This window comes from Athene noctua, chromosome 6, assembly GCF_965140245.1.
Source record: "Athene noctua chromosome 6, bAthNoc1.hap1.1, whole genome shotgun sequence".
Lineage (NCBI taxonomy): Eukaryota > Metazoa > Chordata > Aves > Strigiformes > Strigidae > Athene > Athene noctua.
The window spans coordinates 24,730,920-24,749,846 of NC_134042.1; the positions used below are offsets into that span (position 1 = coordinate 24,730,920).

Sequence of the window (18,927 nt, forward strand, 5' to 3'; positions counted from 1 at the left end):
ATAGTTAGTTACTTCTCCTTTCTGTTGGGCACTTAAAGCAAGACACACATAGAAGAAAAAGGCTTAAACTCTTTACCTCTTACTGAAGATTTTTGCCTTTACAACAAAATGCTCAACAGTGCTATCGTTAGAGGAAGCCATACAGAATGCAGTGGGAGGCTTGGAATGGCCAAGTGGATACAGGCCTGTGCTGAAGAGATCAAGAACCACATCCTTACTGTCAGGGTAAATTCACATTTACAGTAGAGTATTCAAATAACAACACAGGACTTGGTACACAGGGGAAAAGTCCGAAAATATTTATTTTTTAAAAAAAGCTATTTTTTACCTCTTAAACACTTGCTTTTTTCATTTCAGAAATTAGTTCTGTGATTCCTGTATGTACCACATTTTATATTATGTGGGGGGGCACAGGGAGAAGGGGAGGGAATTAAAATGGAAGAGGCATTGATTCAGATAATTCATGTTTCCAGCTCCCAAGGGTTGGTGCATCAGACTGAGATATCTCTATGGATACACTCTGCTCCTGGTCAGTCACGTATCATCAACATCAGCAGTGTTGTCATTATCACTTGCCACAAGGACCTCTCTGTTCTCGTACGTCCAGAACCCATTCAGATCAATTAGAATGCTGGTAACAGTGTCTCCTTGACTGCTATTGATTAAGTCTTGAAGGGAGATTTTGTAAGGATCCTTAGGCTTCACCATATCAAAGATTTCATCCTATGAAAGAAAAATCAAAATCGGGGAAAAAAACCCCCACACATTAATAAGCAGAATAATGGCTACTTTATACCATACACAGAATGATCTTTGGGTAACTAGTGCCACCTGCACTGATTTACAAAAAAAGAAAAAGCTGTTAAGTCCCAAACCATTTAGGATACAAAGCACAATAACTGGCTATAGATAGGAGTAGTGTGCTCAGCTCCCACATCTCAAATAAGAATTTGTTTTTCTGGAAAGGCTTTGGCCTCAAAGTGAAAACATGAAACTCAATTTGCTTGTATGAGCTAAGTTTTATAGAAGCACTTGTATTTTATAAGTACTAGAACTATTAAATGTATAGTAGGCAATAATAAAGAGCTTTATAGGCAGGGTTTTTTTTAGTCACTACTCTGACCCCTTCCCCCCTCTAAGGGATGATCCTGAATCATAAAATAGACACACCAAGTATCTTCAAGCATAAGGCACAGCAACATGTATTTTAACAGGTACTCTGTCTATCAGTAAGGAAACTATCAGAACAGTTGCATCCCAGATTTCTTACCAAGCACTTGCTGAATAGAAAAATGTTTTCAAACCTACAAGTAGTACAAGTCAGATCATCTCTACTACTCTGCAAGTAAATATACAACAACCTAGAAACTACATTATAACATAAGTAAATTACAATATGCTTATTCAAATATTTCATGTAGTACTCTATTCAGTAAAACTAACCTTGACATCCTGAAAAGAAACTGGTTCTTGTCCATGGATTTTCATTTGTTCCTGAATAGCCTAGAAAAAAAGAGAAAAGTTAAGAATAGGTAGTGCAATATTATACTGACATTGAAACTTTAATACTTCTGCATCTTAAGCTGTATTGCTCTGTAGAAAGCATTCACAGTACAGCCTGCCTTCAATTCTCTTCCACAGGTGAGGCAGGGGTGAGTTAAGGGATAATCAATGATAGACATCTCCAGGTTCACAGTTCTTAGCCAGTACGGTAAGAATCCAACTTTCATTATGACCAGTGTTTGAGCGCGCTGAAAATGGGCTATGCAGACACTTATCACTCAACACTCAAAGCTTAAGACGGTAATACACTCAAACCAGAAGGTTCAGTTCTCTGACAAAGTGTGAAACGCAGGCTAGGGAAAGAGAGAAGGGGAAAGACCAACCAGCAGATAGACAAAGCAGTGTGGCTACTCACACTTTCAATTACTTTGAAGATGGCACCTGTATTCTGTTTGATCAAGATAATGTATTTGTCTATTTGAGCAACTATCCATGCATGGAACCCACTTCATGCCATAAGTGGCCATTTCTCATTTTGAATGAAATAGCATTCCCTACTATTAGTTCTTTTAATATGGAACTATTTAAACAGCTGCATCACAAAACCTCTACCTGTGAATAACAACTCTGAACAAACCTGCTTGTTTCACTAGCACAAGCTGCACAGCCTTGCCAGCACAACTGTATCAGCACAGCCTCTGTAGGTGCAGACATAATTCTTCACAGCCAAAAGGAACTGTTCTGATGTCCAGGAAAACTTAGAACATTCAATTTCCAAAATTTTAAAGGAGGGACACATTTTGGAATATGATCAAGCATCTGCTGTAGTCGAGGAATCTTTTAGATAACTAAGCTTTCGGTAATTAAGTTTTCAAAAATTGATGCAGAGTAAGTATGTAACTAGAGACATGCCAAAAATAGCTATGTCACAGTAGCCTGCACAGAATTACCTCGTTAAATTGCTTTCATATTAGAATCACTTATGTACTATGACAACACTAAAATTCATGGTTTTGTAAAACATAAAACACCCTTCATTAAAATCAGGAGTCAGAGACAGCTGATACAGCCCCTGGCCTCCCTGAATCCTACTACCATGTGAACAGAAGCAGCAAGTGGTGGGAATGGTGAGCTGTAAAAGCAGGGAGAGAAGATGTGCCACTGCTTAGTTTCTCTAGGGTCCTTACTATTGCCACGTCCTGGCCTGACAGTTGCCCATGAAGCATACAAACACAGCTACAACTACTAAACAAAGTTAATGATGAAATTCAAAAGGCACATGCAAGAATCCTGCCTGCACCTGCAGCAGAATAACACCATGCAGCAGTTTGCTCTAGGGTCCAGCTGGCTAGAAGCAGCTTGGCAGGAAAAGATGCTTGAGCTCTTGGTGAGCAAGAAGTTGAACAAGAGCATGCAGGGTGCCCTTGTAGCGATGAAGGCAGATAAATACTGGGTTGCATTAGAACAAGAACAGCTAGTGGGTTCAGGGAGGTGGTTGTTCCTCCTGATTCAACATTTGGACATGGTACTCCAGATGCAGCCTCACATGTTTGAGGTCCCCTTTACGAGGGCACTGACAAACCAGCGGCAACCCACTAGAGGGCTATCAGGATGCCTGGGGGCCTAAAGCACAGCACAGCTGAGAGGAGAAGCCTGAGATGGGGATTAATTCACCTGGAGAACAGAAGGCTGGGGTGGTGGGGGAAATCTAACTACTCTCTTCAACTATCTAGCAGGTGGTTACCAGAGAAAACAGTGAGACTCTCTTGGAGACAACACAGTGAAAGGGCAAGAGGCATTCCCATTAGACAAAGATGGGAGAAAGGGCGAGGTGAGAAAAGTCTTCTCAGTCGAGTCAGTGCAGTCACACACCAGAACACATTGTTCAAAGAGGCTATATAGTCTCCCTCCTTGGAGATACCCAAAACTCGCCTGGACAAGTCCCTGAACAACTTGACCTAACCATGAAACTGGCCCTCCTGAGCAGACAGTAGGAGCTGGTGACCTCCAAAGGACCATTCCACCCTAAATTATTTGATGGTTCCAAAGCACTAGAATGAAACAAATAGTTGTGGGGGTTTTGTTTTTCTTTGTGGCTTTGGGGGCTTTTTGGTTTTGTTGTGGTTTGTTTTGTTGTTGTTGTTGTTGTTTTGTTTGTTTGGTTTTAAAAAAAAGCTTTTCCTTTTTAGAAAAGGTCTTCCAAGAAAGAAGTCTTATGTTTACAAACTGATATCCTTGTCACCACTGTCAAAGTTCATGTTCAGCTGGAGACTTACTACAGTATAGAAATAAAATGGATATAAGATTATGCCTTGAGCAGGCCTAAATGCTTTACTTAATAAGCTGAATGAAGTACGTACCTTTTTCATCATACTTTGAGCATACAGCTAAATAAAAGAACGTTGTTTATTTTTACACTTATAATACAAAGATCCACATAAGGAAAATTGAAGTGCTTTTCCCTGTGTCTAAATAGATATCGCTGAAGGGATCTTGTACATGAAGAAAGCACCACACTCATAACTCGGCCTAAACCATCCACAGCAAAAATACTATTTTACTGCATGACATTTCTCTTCCCAAGATACCTCAGGTATCTATTAAAGGAACAAGACAAAACAACAAAACATCTGCCCACTCTCCCCCAACCCAAACCCACCACAAGCCAGAATAAAACCAAAGAAAACCACTCACACAAACCACAATTTGGAGGACATTCGGTTAATTTTAACAGCAACTAAAAAAATTTAACCTTATTTTAAATCTATTCTGGGGATAACAGATAAAAATACAGAATATGAAAAATGCAAGAAGCTTTTTGCAGTCAATACAATGAATGAAGAAATCCCACAGCTGGACAGGTCCATTACTGCACTTCATTATTTTCATTTCTTCTCCTGAATTTTAGAATTACAGAGGAAATTCAAACCATGGGCAATATCTAGGTAGAACCATCACAAGAGATTTTAATAGGTAATCATTAGGTAATTTAAAAACAATTTCCATTTAAAAAAAAAAATTGGTAGAAAATATTTTTCCTAAACGAAATCAGAACGGTTAATTTCAGCTGCAGATAAAATGTTGAAAATACCTTTTGAATTCTTTCCAAGGTTTGGAATTATTTTTTTTTAATATTTTAAATCTTCTTAGAAGTAGTTACTAGCCTCCCAGTGGGTACTGGTAATTTAAAGTGATTCCCTGCAGATCTGCATGCAGAAGCTCACAGGCTATAACACTATAAACACAGAAAATGGCCTACCTGTATAAAGAGACTTACCCTAAAGAAATAATTAAGGGAAAAAACATTCAGGTATCCTTTGTTCTCTATATCAAGCAGTTTGAAAATATATTGCAGAGCTGCAGGCTCCTTTCTGTTTTCTAATGCAAGCACAAAGTCCAAGTAGGTTTTATAGTCCTAAAAGTAGATACAATCATTTTTATTACAGTCTTCTTTCTAAATTGATTTTGCAAGCAGGAACTTTATAATTGACAGCTATTTCATTGTAGGGGATCAGTCTACTTTCTGAAAAAGACAACATGAAATAGAAAATGGCTGCTACCAACAACAGAAACAGAAAAGTTCGTTTTTAATGACTGATGATGATAGGAAATCCTGCCATTTTAGAGGTAAAACAGTATTCCAAGCATAAATCCAAATATATACTTTAAAACAATGTTTAATACATCTTTAGACTGCTGAACATACCTAACTAGTGAAGAAAAGCCACATAAAATATCTTCATTATGACAAACTAAACATTCAGGGGCATATTATGTAAGTATATAGTATATAAGTATATAATCCTTAGAACAGAGTAGGTAGTCTGGCAAACTATGTGTTAGAAGTATTAGTAGACACCACAAATATGTATCATACTTTTCTTTTTTACTAGTAGTGATTCTTGATTTCCTGACCAAGATACAGTTGTGACAAGGACAGCAATCCTTCGGTCCTATGCATATAATAACTCTGTCTACCTTAAACACCAGTTTTGCTGTCATTCAGAAGGAGCTTTGACAGGAGCTTCATCGAGTTCAACAGGAGCAATGCAAAATTCTGCATCTGGGGAGAAAGAACCCCATACACCACTACATGCAGGGGGCTGACTAGTCAGGAAGCAGCTTTGCACAGAGGGACCTGATGGGCAACAAAGCTGAACACACGTCAGCAACCTGCTCTTGCAGCAAGGGCAGCTGACAGCATCCTGAGCTCCATCAGGAAGAGCTTTGAGGGTAAGTCAGGGAAGGTGATCCTACTCCTCTACTCAGCACTGCTTAGACCATATCTGAGCACTGGGTCCTGCGCTGGTCTCCCTTGTACAAGACAGAGATGGATCTACTACAGCAAAACCAGCAAAGGACAACTAAGAGGATCCCTCCTGACCTCAGTGATACTGTAATTCTACAAAAAACTGTGAAGGCAGCAGCAGGACTGTATAGTGAATTCGTAATTTATAATTTTTAGAGTTGAGTCACCTGAATGCAGACAACAAGAGTACCAAAACATTAAGTAAAGCTTTCAAAATAAATATAGATACAAGATTTTACTTTAATTTAGTTAGACTTCCCATTTTTCACAGCTATGGAAAGCTCACAATAAAAAACACTGTTGTCTTCATGAAGAAGTGGACAGGCTAGCTAGCTTGCAGTAGTGTCAAGTGTGCCACTTGTCTTTGGTTCTCTTTAAAGAATTACATGTAACTAAAAAGCACTGGTACACCTAAATATTTTTTCCAACATGTGCTTTGTGTTTTGAATCTACAAGCTTCATCCTAGGCTGTCTGGATTTTGTATCACTTCTGCTTTTCAAAACAAGCAACTTGCCTTTAAGCCATGCTGTGATCACCTTGCTGTTAGAAAATTAATTTTCTAATATGCTGCACAGTCATTTTGTGTGCACAACGATAAACAAAAGTTACTTTACCTCAAGCTACTCTTTATTTTAAAGATACTGATTATGAGACATCTCAATAAGCCAAAGTTTTTATATCGTGAACAAAGTGAAAATATGTGATTACCATTTCACCATCATAAGTTAAGCATTCCTGAAAGACACGATCCAAAAATATGTTGGTCAGAGTCCCTGTTCCATACCGGGACAGTTCTTCTTTGCTGAGCATGCCATTGTGATCTTTATCAAGGTTTAAGTACTGGCCTAGAGAGAAGATATAGAAGGCAAAACATAATATTGTAAGCATGAAAAAAGAGCTATAGGTGATGCAAAAGCATGAATGTAACAGTCAGAGAAAGTTACAGAGGACCCCTGTACCCTGTGCAACAAGCACAAAATGACAGAGGATAAAACCATGGTAAAACAGCAACATGGAGAACCAAAATTGTAAAGAAAGTCAGGAAGGTATGCTGAAAGGATGCCTACAGGAGTTGAAAAGACAAGTTACCAGGAGGATTTAAAGAGACAAAACCAGGAAAAATAACACTAAGAATGTGACTAAGTCAGACAAGGCAGAGAGGAGAAGAGAAAAAAAAGAAAAAAAAAAAAGCTTTCACATATAAAGGAACCTACCATAAACTCTTAATGCAGAAGGAGCAGAAAACCAATTTGTTTCCTGACTTTCTTTAGAAAGTTCTTCATCCCTTAACTAAGTGAAACATAAAGTTAGAATTCAGAAAGAGTAAATTAAAATACAATAGCATATGCTAAGAGATCTTTACCTCCAGTAAGTCATCCAAGAAGCTGCAAGCTAAAATATCCTGTATCTTTATCTTTCCTGCAGCAAGAAAAGGAAAACCCATTTTAAGTCATCCAGCCAACATATTTATTTGACTGTTCTCATTTAGGTGGTTCTACTTAAGAAAATATTATACGCAGAAAAAAAAGCGCCTTTTTTAAAATACCAAATCCAAACAAAACCAACTCCTAACATCAAGGATAAGGCTGTTAATTTAAGAGATGCTTTTAAAAATGACTGAATAAAATTAGCCTGATATTGGCAGAAGAGGAGTCATGCTGAAGCCTGAAGAGCTAGAAAACTAGATTTTAAAAAAATGAGTGTTCAACATCAACTCAAAATGTGAAATGAAAAATGCAAAGGAAGGATGCTTAAAACATTTGTTGGAATAATAGTATCTTAAGCAATGTGATATTTTTACGTTTTCAGAAACTACAGATGTGACACAAAGCTAAGGCGGCAGAATGCTGTTCTGCTGGTGCAGCTTTGACTGGGCACAGACATTGCACAAACAGCTGTGCAAAATAATGGCATTATAATTTCACACACACACTCTCTACGTGTTTGAAATTACCTCTGACAGAGGCTACTGCCCACACAACTCTGATGTCTTCAAGTGGCACAGCTAGATCTTGAAAACACATGCAGTTTGTGACTTAAATCAAGGGCATACAAATAAGCAAACTGTTGTCTGAGGGAGCTACATCTCTAACAAGGATTAGCAGCTGTAACTGCAAACCTTTTCTAAGGAGTTTACATGGTGCACACAAATTTAATCACAGGAGAAGCACGTCATAATAAGCATTCTTGTGCATTTCCATGGCTCTGTGGATGTTCTGCCAAGCAGTTCTGTTGTTAGTTACTGCATATTCTATTCACCCTAAACGCTTATTAGATTAGCTACTGCTAATGATGCAACTATGATGAAACAGTATCTTGTCAGTTTCTATGAGATAACTCTATAGTACCACAACAGATGGGTATCTCATAGAAATTCATTAGCTGTAGAAGTAGATTATTAGACCCATGTAAAGGTCTTCAGTGAAGATTAATCTTCAAATACAAGAGACTGATGAACCAAAGCCTTTAAAGACAACTACATATTCGAAAAGACAAGTATCTTTGGTGGAAACATTCTAAAAGTGAAAATGCTCCCACGTACTTAGAATTTTGAAAACATGGACCTACCTGTTCTGAGAGGATCCAGAAAGAAGAAGAACTTTCTAACTGCTGTGCAGACATAGAAGGAGTAAAAAGATTTTTCTAAACCATCCAGTTGTGGCAAAGTAGGGATAAGTTCCAAAATATAGTTTTCTAAATCCTGCAGAATTAAGAAAGAAAGGGAAACAAGCTTTAAACACTACTACTGTTGCATGTTTCCTATATTCCACCTCAGCTTCAAGTGTATTTTGTTAAAAAAACAATCCTGCAACAAAGCAGGAAAGAGCATGAAAATAGGCAAAAAAGTTTCTGTCTCCCTGCAAGAAATCCTAGGTCATACAGATACATGTGATGCCATGACTGAAACAGTCTACAAATAAAGAATATTAACAGAGTAGATGATATTTGCATGTAAATATAAATACATTCAACTGCACCTTTTTCAAATACCAATGCATAACTCCTAATTGGATTATTCTGTTGCTGAATATTCTTTAATAAATCTTTTTTGAGGGGTAACTAGAACCTTTTTATTTATTTTATAATATTAGCTCGTGTTAGAACAGGAGAATAATTGAGGCACACTCTACCCATCCTTTTTTGTGATTTCTACTATGTCCTACTAAAACTAATAAAGTGCTAATGACATGAAACCTTGATATCTATGATTGCTTTTTCAGAGAATTACCCATGTGTTAAAAAGGCTAGCAGCATTCTCACCACTACATCCCCAGAATATAGAGATCAATATTTATCCAAACAAATGTGCCTGCCCCAAATCTAGATTATTATATAAGCTTTTATGAGATAAAACTGGAAGAAAATTGGAGCCCTTCTGCTGCTCTGTTGTTTGAGTGAAGACAGACAGTAAGTTAATCAAGAATTTACTTACTGATTCTCTGAGGTAGCCTTGTCCTGCCACGTCATATAAACTGAGACCTATTCTTGTCTGATGAAGCCATACTGTAAAACAGAAGACAGAATTACAACACAAGAAACCTTGGGGGTTTTCAAGGCCTCACCAAAATCTGAAGTTATTCTAAAGGCCACAAGGCACTGCTGGATGTTAAGTGCCTCTCTCTATTCCCATTTTTCTGAGATTTAAGCAAAGGCATGATACGTACCAGCACTACTTAGAAACAGTATTTCAGTCTCTAAGTTGGTTAAGAGTCACTAGCAATATACGGTATGCTGTGGCCAAGACTGCATTTTTGCATCATTGCATTAAACATGGCTGTACAATGTCATATACAGATTGCTTGTCAGATTGCTACAGCCCCTTGTGCAGCACAAGACGCTGCAGCTACAGCCAAAGGTCCTGCCCTTACTTCTGAGTTACAACAGGAGAGTTAGAATAGCACAAGCATCTATTTTCTGCAGTGAGAAGGCAAATTAATCAGATAATCTACAGGACAATGTGCTTGAGCCGATTGTTAAAGCACAGTAACAGAGATGGATACAGATTAGGCATAAAAACTATTATTCACACACTTAATGTTAAATTTAACTTATGTTTCATGAAGAAACAGTTTAAAAGTTCCTCTTAGGAAATATGAACTGTGCTTCATACCAACATTCATCTCCAAGGTAAGTGTGTGTCAAGGTGGACTAAGTATCACTCAGAGATGACAGAGTTTATATGGTGAGGCTGTTTCTTTGTTGGCCGAAATTTAAAGTAAGTGCATTATACACCCTGAAGCTCAGGCAGCTGCAGAGTAACTCCTTTCATCATCTGTTACCCTCCTCTCCTTTCACAGCCACACTGAAGGACATTTAGCAGTAAATACAGAGAGAAATCACTAACAATCTAAAGTATTAACTGACAGTTCCTACAAGAATTTAAGTCTTTTCTTCCTTTAATACCTGGCCTAGACTTTAGCCCTCATACAGGATGCTGTACAACAGAAATTATCTCAGCTACTGCACAGACATGCTACTGAGCTAACTTTATTAGGCAATTCCAATGCTGTAAGCTAGCAAAAACAAGGATCCTTACTCAACTGACCCAAGAGGAACTTTCAAACGCACACTGTGATGGGACCTTATGTTGGCCAGAGTCTGAAAATGAAATGTGATTGAGACGGCACATGCCAAAAGGCTTCCTCTCCCTAAATTTGGTGGTGCAGGGCATGTTTTTGAGTTTTTGTGTCTTTGTTTTAGAAGAAAAGTATCACCATAAATACACAAGACTTAAAACTTCTGTGTGGAATAAATAAAATAAAGAGCTCTGAAAGAATCTCTGTTGTGTCTATCTGAGTAGGTCTTTTTGAAATGCATCCTATTTTCACAGACTTTTTCACAAGTCTCCTATCCTGCAGCTTTTGGGTTTGCTGTTTGTTGCAAATGGGCCTATTACTCCTTCCTTGCATACTCTGCATGCCTCCTCACCAGGTTTTCTGCTCAACACATCTCTCATCCCTTGCACCACAAGTTTTTATGTTAAACAAGTTGAGTTGCTCTGGGGAAAGGTGCCATTCTCCCCACCTGAAGGTTCTACCAGACCTAAGAACACAGTTGCCAGGGGACAAGGCAATGAGGTAACCCTTCTTTCTGCTAGCCAGCCTGATCCTTTTAAACAAGGTCTAATACAGTTTTTTAAAAAAATTAAATTGCATTTTTCAGTCCAAGTGGCTATATATAGTAAAAAATAGCTGAAAATATGGTAAAGGCTATAGTGACAAGCACACTTAGATAACACCACTCTGTAGAAGGAAAAACAGCAAACAAAGCTATGTGCTGGACAGTCTGATCACAATGATTAGGATCACACTCGCCATGTAACTTTACTGTTGTGCTCTTCATACTACTGCCTCAGTAAAGGATATCAGAACGACAAAATACATAACAAACAGAGGAAGGATATCTCTGGCTGAGCAGAGAGGTGGATTTCAGAGGCAGGGTGCACTCTCAGCTCCTAGTAACCGGAAAAAATTCCCAAGTCTCCAGGAAAACAGCATTATCGATCAAGGGCTAGATCTCTACTGCTGTCGAATAGCAAGTAATTAATAAAGCTTAAAGTAGCCTTGAAAATAAAACAGCTTGTCATTAACACAGAAGAAGCACCAACTAACCTTTTCGCATGACATAATTGAAAAACTGCATGATAGATATCCTCCCATAAGGATCATTATGGAGCAATTTAGCAAAGATCTTGGCTGTGAAGAACTGCCTGTAAAACATAAACACAAAGCTACTTCTATGCATCTGATTACACTGCACTCACAGATCCAGTTACAGTATCCAGAACTTACACTTTAAAATACTGTTTTAACAATACAAAATGTGTTCTGTGTATTCAAAGACATTAATTTGCTACACTACACCTGTCAGGTGGGATCCTACCAAGTAGCAATGGCAAACTCCAGCTACCTTTGCTGCTCATGAGACAATCTTCAATGATGTGGGAGTTTTGAGAGCTTTCATTCAGTTTAATTTCTACTTAGGTGAATATATTTGGTAGTATATTTAGCACAATATATTCCGATGTTCTATAAGGATATGCACATAAAACAAACTGCCACTACTGACAACTAATCTGCTTCTGCCTCAAGCTCAACCAAAAAGCTATGTGCACAACAGCAGTCTCCAACAGGAGCATAAAGAAGAAATATTCTCCATATGCTGTACACAGAACATCTGGTAGGAAATTTTCCATCAGAACATATTAGGGAAGGTTGGGCAATATCACTGGAGACAGAATTTCCTCTTCAAATACAAAATGGGCTGTTTAACTAGACACTAACATCATAAAATGCTCCTGCTGGTAACAACTTCTTCAAAAGGATGCAGTACCCCTCTTGCAGACATCTCTATCTAAAGTTCCCTCAGAGATGTAGGGCAATACACTTTGCAAGGATGCAAATCAACTAGTTCATCAATAAGTACACGGACATGATTTTGATCTCACCATTAAACTGTTTCCATCTATTTTAGCAACTGAAAGTTACAGCAGCACTTAGGTTTAGCCAAAGTAAGCATATACAAGATAAGAAAGCCTTACTTGCATTTAGGTCCAGCTTTTTCACCAACTTTCAAGAAGTTCTCATAGTTGATCATTGCTTCTTCCCCAACCATTGGTGATGTCTGATGTTTGTCCAGTAGAAACCACAGGTTCTTAAAAGGCATTTACATTTGGTTAAGAAGATATCTCTCTGGAGATGTCAATGTGCTTAAGACAGAGCATCTAAGAAATGCAGCTAAAATGTGGTTTTGCTGCAAAGTTATCTCAGTTAATCAGCACATACTGTCAGTTCAGGCAGAGAAGCAAGCAATGGGTATTTCCACTGCTCTGAACTGGTGTTAAACACACGCTCTCTCCCTCTCTCTCACTAGGACTTTTAGGGTCACATCCATTTTGTCTATGCACTGCAGTAAACTCAACCATCTTTGGAGTCTCTCTCAGTGACATGTAAACAGAACTTATTTCTTCTTCTGGGCCCACTAGAGAAATTGTTGGAAGTGCTGGAAAACCAGAAGCCATTGATTTAGTCCTCATATATATCACAGAGAAGCTTTATGCTGACATTACAAGGCCAAGACTATGCAGCACTTCAGCTTTAGCTAGCACTTCACAACCAGCCAATGTGCCCAGATACAAAGCACCTTACCACAGGATTCTGTGGACAAATAAGAGATAATCAAACTTTGCGGAAAGAGGAAGTCTTGTCAGAAGTCATTATGAGACATACAGAGAAAATATTTTCTTACCTGCAGCTCTTCATTATCCAACAGCTCTCTACTTTTTCTTTGCAGAAAAACTGCTCTAGATTCTTCTCTTAATTTCTGAAGCAAGACTTCATCTTCAGCTGGCAGCTAGAAAATTGTGGTGTTTTATTTTTCTGTACAGTGGTACCATTCAAAAATTACACATCTAGCAGGTACTCTTAGGTAGTACTGACTCACACACTCTGATGAAGCTGTTTATTTGACAGAAAATAACGACCTACCTACCAGAATGCTGTAGGGTACCTGCTTCTTCTACAGGGATATCACTTGCATGCTGTCTCAAACTATTTTAATATTGAAATATTTATTTAAAGCAGGACATCTTTAACATGAGAAACAGAGACGTACCTTGTACCTGATAACCCATCCAGTAAGCACTTTCTCACAGCTGCAAGATCGGAGGGCTCACACATAAAAGACATTTACTACTGTGTTTTTATGCAGGAGAGAGCAGCGTTTTCCATTTTGTGGTAGGCCTGACTCTCAAAAGCGTGAATGTCTGCTAGACTTGTTTTGGGCAACAAAACAGATGGAAGAACACTCAGCATGAGAGTTTTGCCGATGTTTACATGCAAAACTGTACAGCACTATCTTAACTTGGATGGTTGGGTATGTATTCATTGAATGAAAAATAGGTACTTAGGAACTTAATTGGCAGAAACTCATGATCCTAAGCAATATGGGACCATGTGAGGTTAGACAGCAGCTGAGCGGTCAAGTTAACAAGTGCCAGCAATATTCCATATTTCCCCCATCCCAATCTGATTAATTTTACACATCAATTGTCAGACCAAGCATTTCTGCTGGATGATGCAAGCAACAGACCTGTCTTTAGTCCAAGACCAATAACACACCATTTCACAAAGCAGCATCCCATCATGTCTAAACAGAAACAGGAAAATATGGACTTATAATGCTGGTATGTCAAAATTTAGTTAAATCAGGAAGTTTCTCTGAATGACAAAAGGACTTCCTGTCTTTAGTAAACAGACAAGCCTACTGCCTGATTAGCAAACCATTTCACGGCCTCTGATGAGATGCTTAGTAATTATTTGAAACTGCTGAAATCCACAATTGTACAAAACAAAAAATTATTCTTAGCAATCCATATCATTCTGATTTCAATCTACTTAAGCTTCTGAAATTGAAGTGTCCCTTTGAATAAGCACAACTTTATAAAACAGAACAGCCTCTTGGTGAAATTTATCTGGATACCTCACTTACCCTGTAATAAAATCGTGGTATGTTTGTATACGATGTATTGCCACTTTTTCTTCCTCCTTTCCATTCCATGTAATATTTTGTGAACAATTCCATTTCTTCATCTTTTAGCTCTTGTTCGCTCTTTTTGGCTGATTAACACAGAGAATAATTTTGATGTTGTACTCCAAACAGTTTTAATGAAAAAAAGATCTTGAGAAAAAGGAGTTAATGCTGAGGCCTATACAGCTATGCTGTTTAGTAACACAAACATTAGGTGGAAATTAATGGAGCACAAGCTTAGACAACAGATAGATGGAACCTGTCACATATATATTCTACTTGAGTATCTACAAAGCACCTCTTTCAGTAACTGGACACACCTGATTCTCCATATGGTATGTGGCTGTAACAGACACACGGTTACGACCGACAAAGCAGGAACATTTTTGTTTTACAGTGGTAGCACTGTTTAAGATACTACTTACTGCAAGTAGCAACATAAAATCATCTTTCACTCTGTAACATTAGGGATATCATTTTACGTATGGGCAAGTTCTCTGCAGGCCCACTTACGAATAGTTACCAGCCAAGCTGTCACAGGGGTACGTACTACAGGCAAACCAGCCTTTCCACCACCACTGCCCAGGCGGCCCCTCAGTGCTCCTCACCCCCGCCCCTGCTGTCACCAACTCCTAAAATAAAGGCGTTTGTTTCTCCGCAGAACGAGCCCGAGACCCGCCTGGCCAACGCTCGCCCCACCACCCCGCCAGGCCTCATCCCGCACGCCCTGTCACTGCGGGCACCGGCGGCCGCGCTCGCCCACGGGGGCACCTTCCCCGCCCGCCCCCCGGCCGGGCCAGGCCCGCCGGAAGCGGCTCCAGCGCTCCGCGGCGGCCGTCACGCCGCGGCGAGGAGTGCCGCCGCCCGTCCCCGTCCGCGGGGCACTCACGGGCGCGGCGGGCGGCCAGGCGGCCCCGCAGGCTCCGCTTCCAGTCCATGGCCCCCGCGGCGGCCACCCGGCGCCACGTGACGGCCGCTGCCGCGCTCCGGCCGGCCGGCCCCAGGCGCATGCGCCATACCCTGCCCCACACGGGCGCCGTGCCCGCAACCAATATGGCGGAGCGGCCCCATCCGCCCTAACGGCGCGCGCGGGATCGCGTGCAGACCAGCCCGGCGAGACGCGATTGGCTCCGAGCCCAGGCGCGGGCCCGGAGGCGCTTCCGGGTCAGCGGGAGGCGAGAGCTCTGGCTGCGGCGTGCTTCCCTCTGCGGTAAGCGCCTCCCTGCCGGCCCCTCGCTCCTCCGAGGTGCCCGCGGCCGCCACGCACCGAGCGAGGTAGGCCTGCCCCGGAGGGCCGAGGGCGCAACCCGCGCCGGGACCGTGTTTCGTTACGCGCTGGCAGGGGGGAGAGGGGAGGGGGGAGGGGGGAGAAGGAGAGGGGGCTCTCCCGGCAGGCATCGCGCTGCTGCGGGCCGGCCGCTGTGCACGCTGGGAGTTGTAGTGCCTGGGGACGCGGCCGGGCCGGGCACCGAGCGAGCGAGCGAGGGACGTGAGAGCCTGCGGAGGCCTCATGAGCCGCGCCGGCTGCCTGCCGCCTGCCCGGCTGCCGGTGATCTTCCCGGTATTTACATATATAATTTAGCATTTACGTGGGATTTCGCCGTGATTAACTGCCAGGGGTGTTGCTCTGCCTCTTTGGCAGCAGCGTTATGAAGGTTTACGTTTGGGGAAAACAGTTACACAGAAGTTTGTCGCAGGTTGAAAGGGACCAGGGAACCAACGCTGGAATCTCGTGCTGGAACTGTCTGAGGGATCAGGGTTGGGATGCCTGACCTGAAATTGTCGAGGTACCTTGAACCTTGTGTTTGCTAGCATGCAAATATAGCTATGACAGGAAGGCATGGAGCAGGTCGTGATGTTGTGGTGTTATTTTTATTTTTAGGAAACCTGACTCAACTTGGATGAAGGCAGGAGGAAAAAAAACCTGCACTTTTTGCCTAGCTGCATCAGAGTTGCCTGCCTGTGTACGACATATTCAGTACTCATCTTTACTGTAACCAACAAGCAGAAATGCTAAGATGCAAACCTGCAAAGCATCTTGTCTAGAAAGAAGGATACCCACATTTTGGATGGATGTCCTCATGGTCTGAAGAGACTGATATTTTTGAAAAAAGATTTTACAGTGTTTTCAAGAGGCAGAAAGGACTCACAGAACAAGCATTTTGAAACAGCTTACACAGCTTGACAGCCCTTGAGCTTTTATAATAAATGTCCACATGCAAACTGCATTTTTCATTTTATAATTTTATTAGATACAGTGAGCTAATAGTGAAATAATTTCTTCTTATGATGGCACTGTTTTCTCAAACTAGTCAACAGGGTTTTCATGCTTTGCTGTGGAAATGTCGTATGTTTTGGCCTGTTTCAAGACGCCAACAACTGTTTGCTGTCTCTTTTAGCATCCCTAGTAGGGAAAAGGTTAGCTATCTCAGCTTTGTGACGTCTTCCAGCACTGCATTACCAGTGGATCCCAAAGGAACTGATGTCTTTCCTAGCAAAAAAAAGTCTGAAATTGATTATGAAGAAGAGAAAGGGTGGGATGAGGAGACTAAAGAAATATCTGAAGGGAAACTCCACTTTTCATCCTCTGTTGGAGCTCCAAAGAAACTGAGTCAAGTTATGTCAAGGCAGAATTTTTCTAAAGTACAGCCCCCAGAAAAGCCTCTGCAGGCTGAGGAATGGAACAGGCTGAAGGAGAGCTTTCGATCACCTGAAATGTTTGAAACAGTGATGTTTAACAGTATGGTCAGGTGCAACAGCCCCATTGATGTAGCTAAGTCCTTGCTGACCCATGTGGCAAAGAGTGATGGTGATGTTTCATATAATTTGTTGGTCAAATACCTGGCATTGTGTGTCCAGCAGGGGCAGACTTCAGAAATTCGTGATGTGTATGATATAATGAAAAGAAGATATAAGGTTATAGAAAGTGGGGCTTACAACCTTCTTATCAGGGGACTGAGTAATTCAGATCAATGGAGAATGGCCTTGACTCTTTTGGAAGAAGTAAAAAAGGTTATGGTTCCTTCACGGACAAACTATGAATCCTGTATCAAAGCAGCCACCTGTCACCAAGAAATGAACCTCGCATTTGAACTTTACCGTGAAATGTTGGCTAAGGATTTGGTTCCAACCTTGGATGTCCTGCAGGCCTTTTTTGACTTCAGCAGGGGTATGAAAGGTGCTGAATTACAAAAAGAGCTGTTTGGTATGCTCTTACATTTGAGAGAGAACCAAATATACCCTCACAAAACATTTATGCGGAGTATAAAGCTATGGTTTGAAAGGTAAATAATGTTTGAGTAGCAAGCTCCAGTTCATGAGGATGGAATTCAGATTATTCCATAGATCAAATCTAATAAGATCCCTCAACATCTCATTCTGGTTGTTGCTTCTCTATGAGAGATACACTGTTGTGAAAAGATACATTGTGTTTTTTCTCCAAAATTAGTGTAAAAGTGTAAAATTCTTAGTGATTTCACCTTTTCTTGAAAGATTTTACCAGTTAAATATTCCTTGGTACAGAAAGTAGGAAGTTGTGATGGGTCACAGCTGTCCAAAATATCTGAATTCACCTCTTTCTGGGGTTGGTACATAAGGAATATTGACAGGTAGGAGGGTTTTTCCTATAATCTGATATCAGAGTGTAGAAGTAGTAAGTTATTTGAAAATTAGATAGTTTCTCTCATTAAAGGAAAGAGGGAGTAAATTTAACATGGTTTAAATGAAGATTAAGCATTGACTTTGTATGGAATAATAGGAAAGAAATAATCTTAATAGGAGGCTCTTTGGTTTAGCACAGTATTTTGCAGGCCGCACAGTTTGTTTTCATGAGCAGTGATGGTCAAAGTCCACAAATTACAACTAGGTGTGCTGTGCATGCACAGTGTAGTTCATCTGAGCCCAGTGCATAGCTATTTGTGGTGCTGTTGTATGTGAGTCCATCTATGACTGCTTTTAAACTTGGTTTTGGTTTAAAAAAGCCATTTTACAAATTAGTCTTCCTGGATGGAAAATATGGCTGTAGGAATGCACTATCATTATTAGAACAGTTTATACTGCTGTTCCTAGCTATTTTCTTTCCTGGGAACAGCTGGGGAGCAGACAGAGTAGGGTTCAGTTGAGATGAACTGGTTGAAAATCTGTGAGAGAGTGCTATTTTCCCAGTGAGTAGAGAAGCGTTTACCTGTAGGTGTGTGCAGCACAGCAGGAAACTCTGTAATAAAAAGTCCTTGGCAAGGAGACTGCAGAGCAGTGACTACATTGAAGAGCTATATAGTGGCAAACTCGTGCTGCAAGCTGAAGCTAGACAAACTCCTGTTTGTATCTTTAATAGTGTGTTTGACTGTTAGAACAATTTATGAAAGGTTGTGGTAGACACCTGTTTTAAGAGCAATGCTGAGCGTTTCCCTGAAGAAAGTAGTGTTTCAAACATGAAGAAGAAACAAAGTCCATAGTAGAGGCATGAAACTAGGTGATTAGTTATCCCATCCGACTTTGTGAACCTGTACAAAACGCTCAGTTTTACCTGTCCTTACTGCTAGTGCTGAACTTTTATGTGCTGGTGGTTGAAAATAAATAAGCAGTT

The 18,927-nt window shown here is 40.5% G+C and overlaps 2 protein-coding genes across 5 annotated transcripts in view; one reads left to right on the top strand and one right to left on the bottom strand.

Moving 5' to 3' along the window:
• Nucleotides 1-284: 284 nt before the first annotated feature.
• On the bottom strand, nt 285-15,357 carry PPP2R3C (protein phosphatase 2 regulatory subunit B''gamma). Its single transcript, XM_074909205.1, has 13 exons — nt 15,232-15,357; nt 14,304-14,431; nt 13,062-13,166; nt 12,355-12,467; nt 11,426-11,523; nt 9,247-9,317; nt 8,382-8,514; nt 7,177-7,232; nt 7,028-7,103; nt 6,522-6,658; nt 4,781-4,918; nt 1,444-1,503; nt 285-723 (listed from the first exon to the last, which is right to left on the bottom strand). Exons 1-13 carry the CDS (start codon nt 15,350-15,352, stop codon nt 535-537), a joined length of 1,425 nt encoding a protein of 474 aa, XP_074765306.1. The 5' UTR covers nt 15,353-15,357; the 3' UTR covers nt 285-534.
• Nucleotides 15,358-15,484: 127 nt separating this feature from the next.
• PRORP (protein only RNase P catalytic subunit) overlaps nt 15,485-18,927 on the top strand; it is a 53,635-nt gene continuing 50,192 nt past the window's right edge. For 2 of the 4 annotated variants that reach the window (XM_074909877.1, XM_074909880.1), the window contains exons 1-2: nt 15,485-15,617; nt 16,225-17,626. In XM_074909877.1, coding sequence (XP_074765978.1) covers nt 16,629-17,626 — 998 coding nt within the window. In that variant the 5' untranslated portion in view covers nt 15,485-15,617; nt 16,225-16,628. Of the gene's footprint in view, nt 15,618-15,799; nt 16,130-16,224; nt 17,627-18,927 lie in introns of those variants that run through there. The other 2 variants (XM_074909879.1, XM_074909878.1) reach the window with 2 other exon arrangements.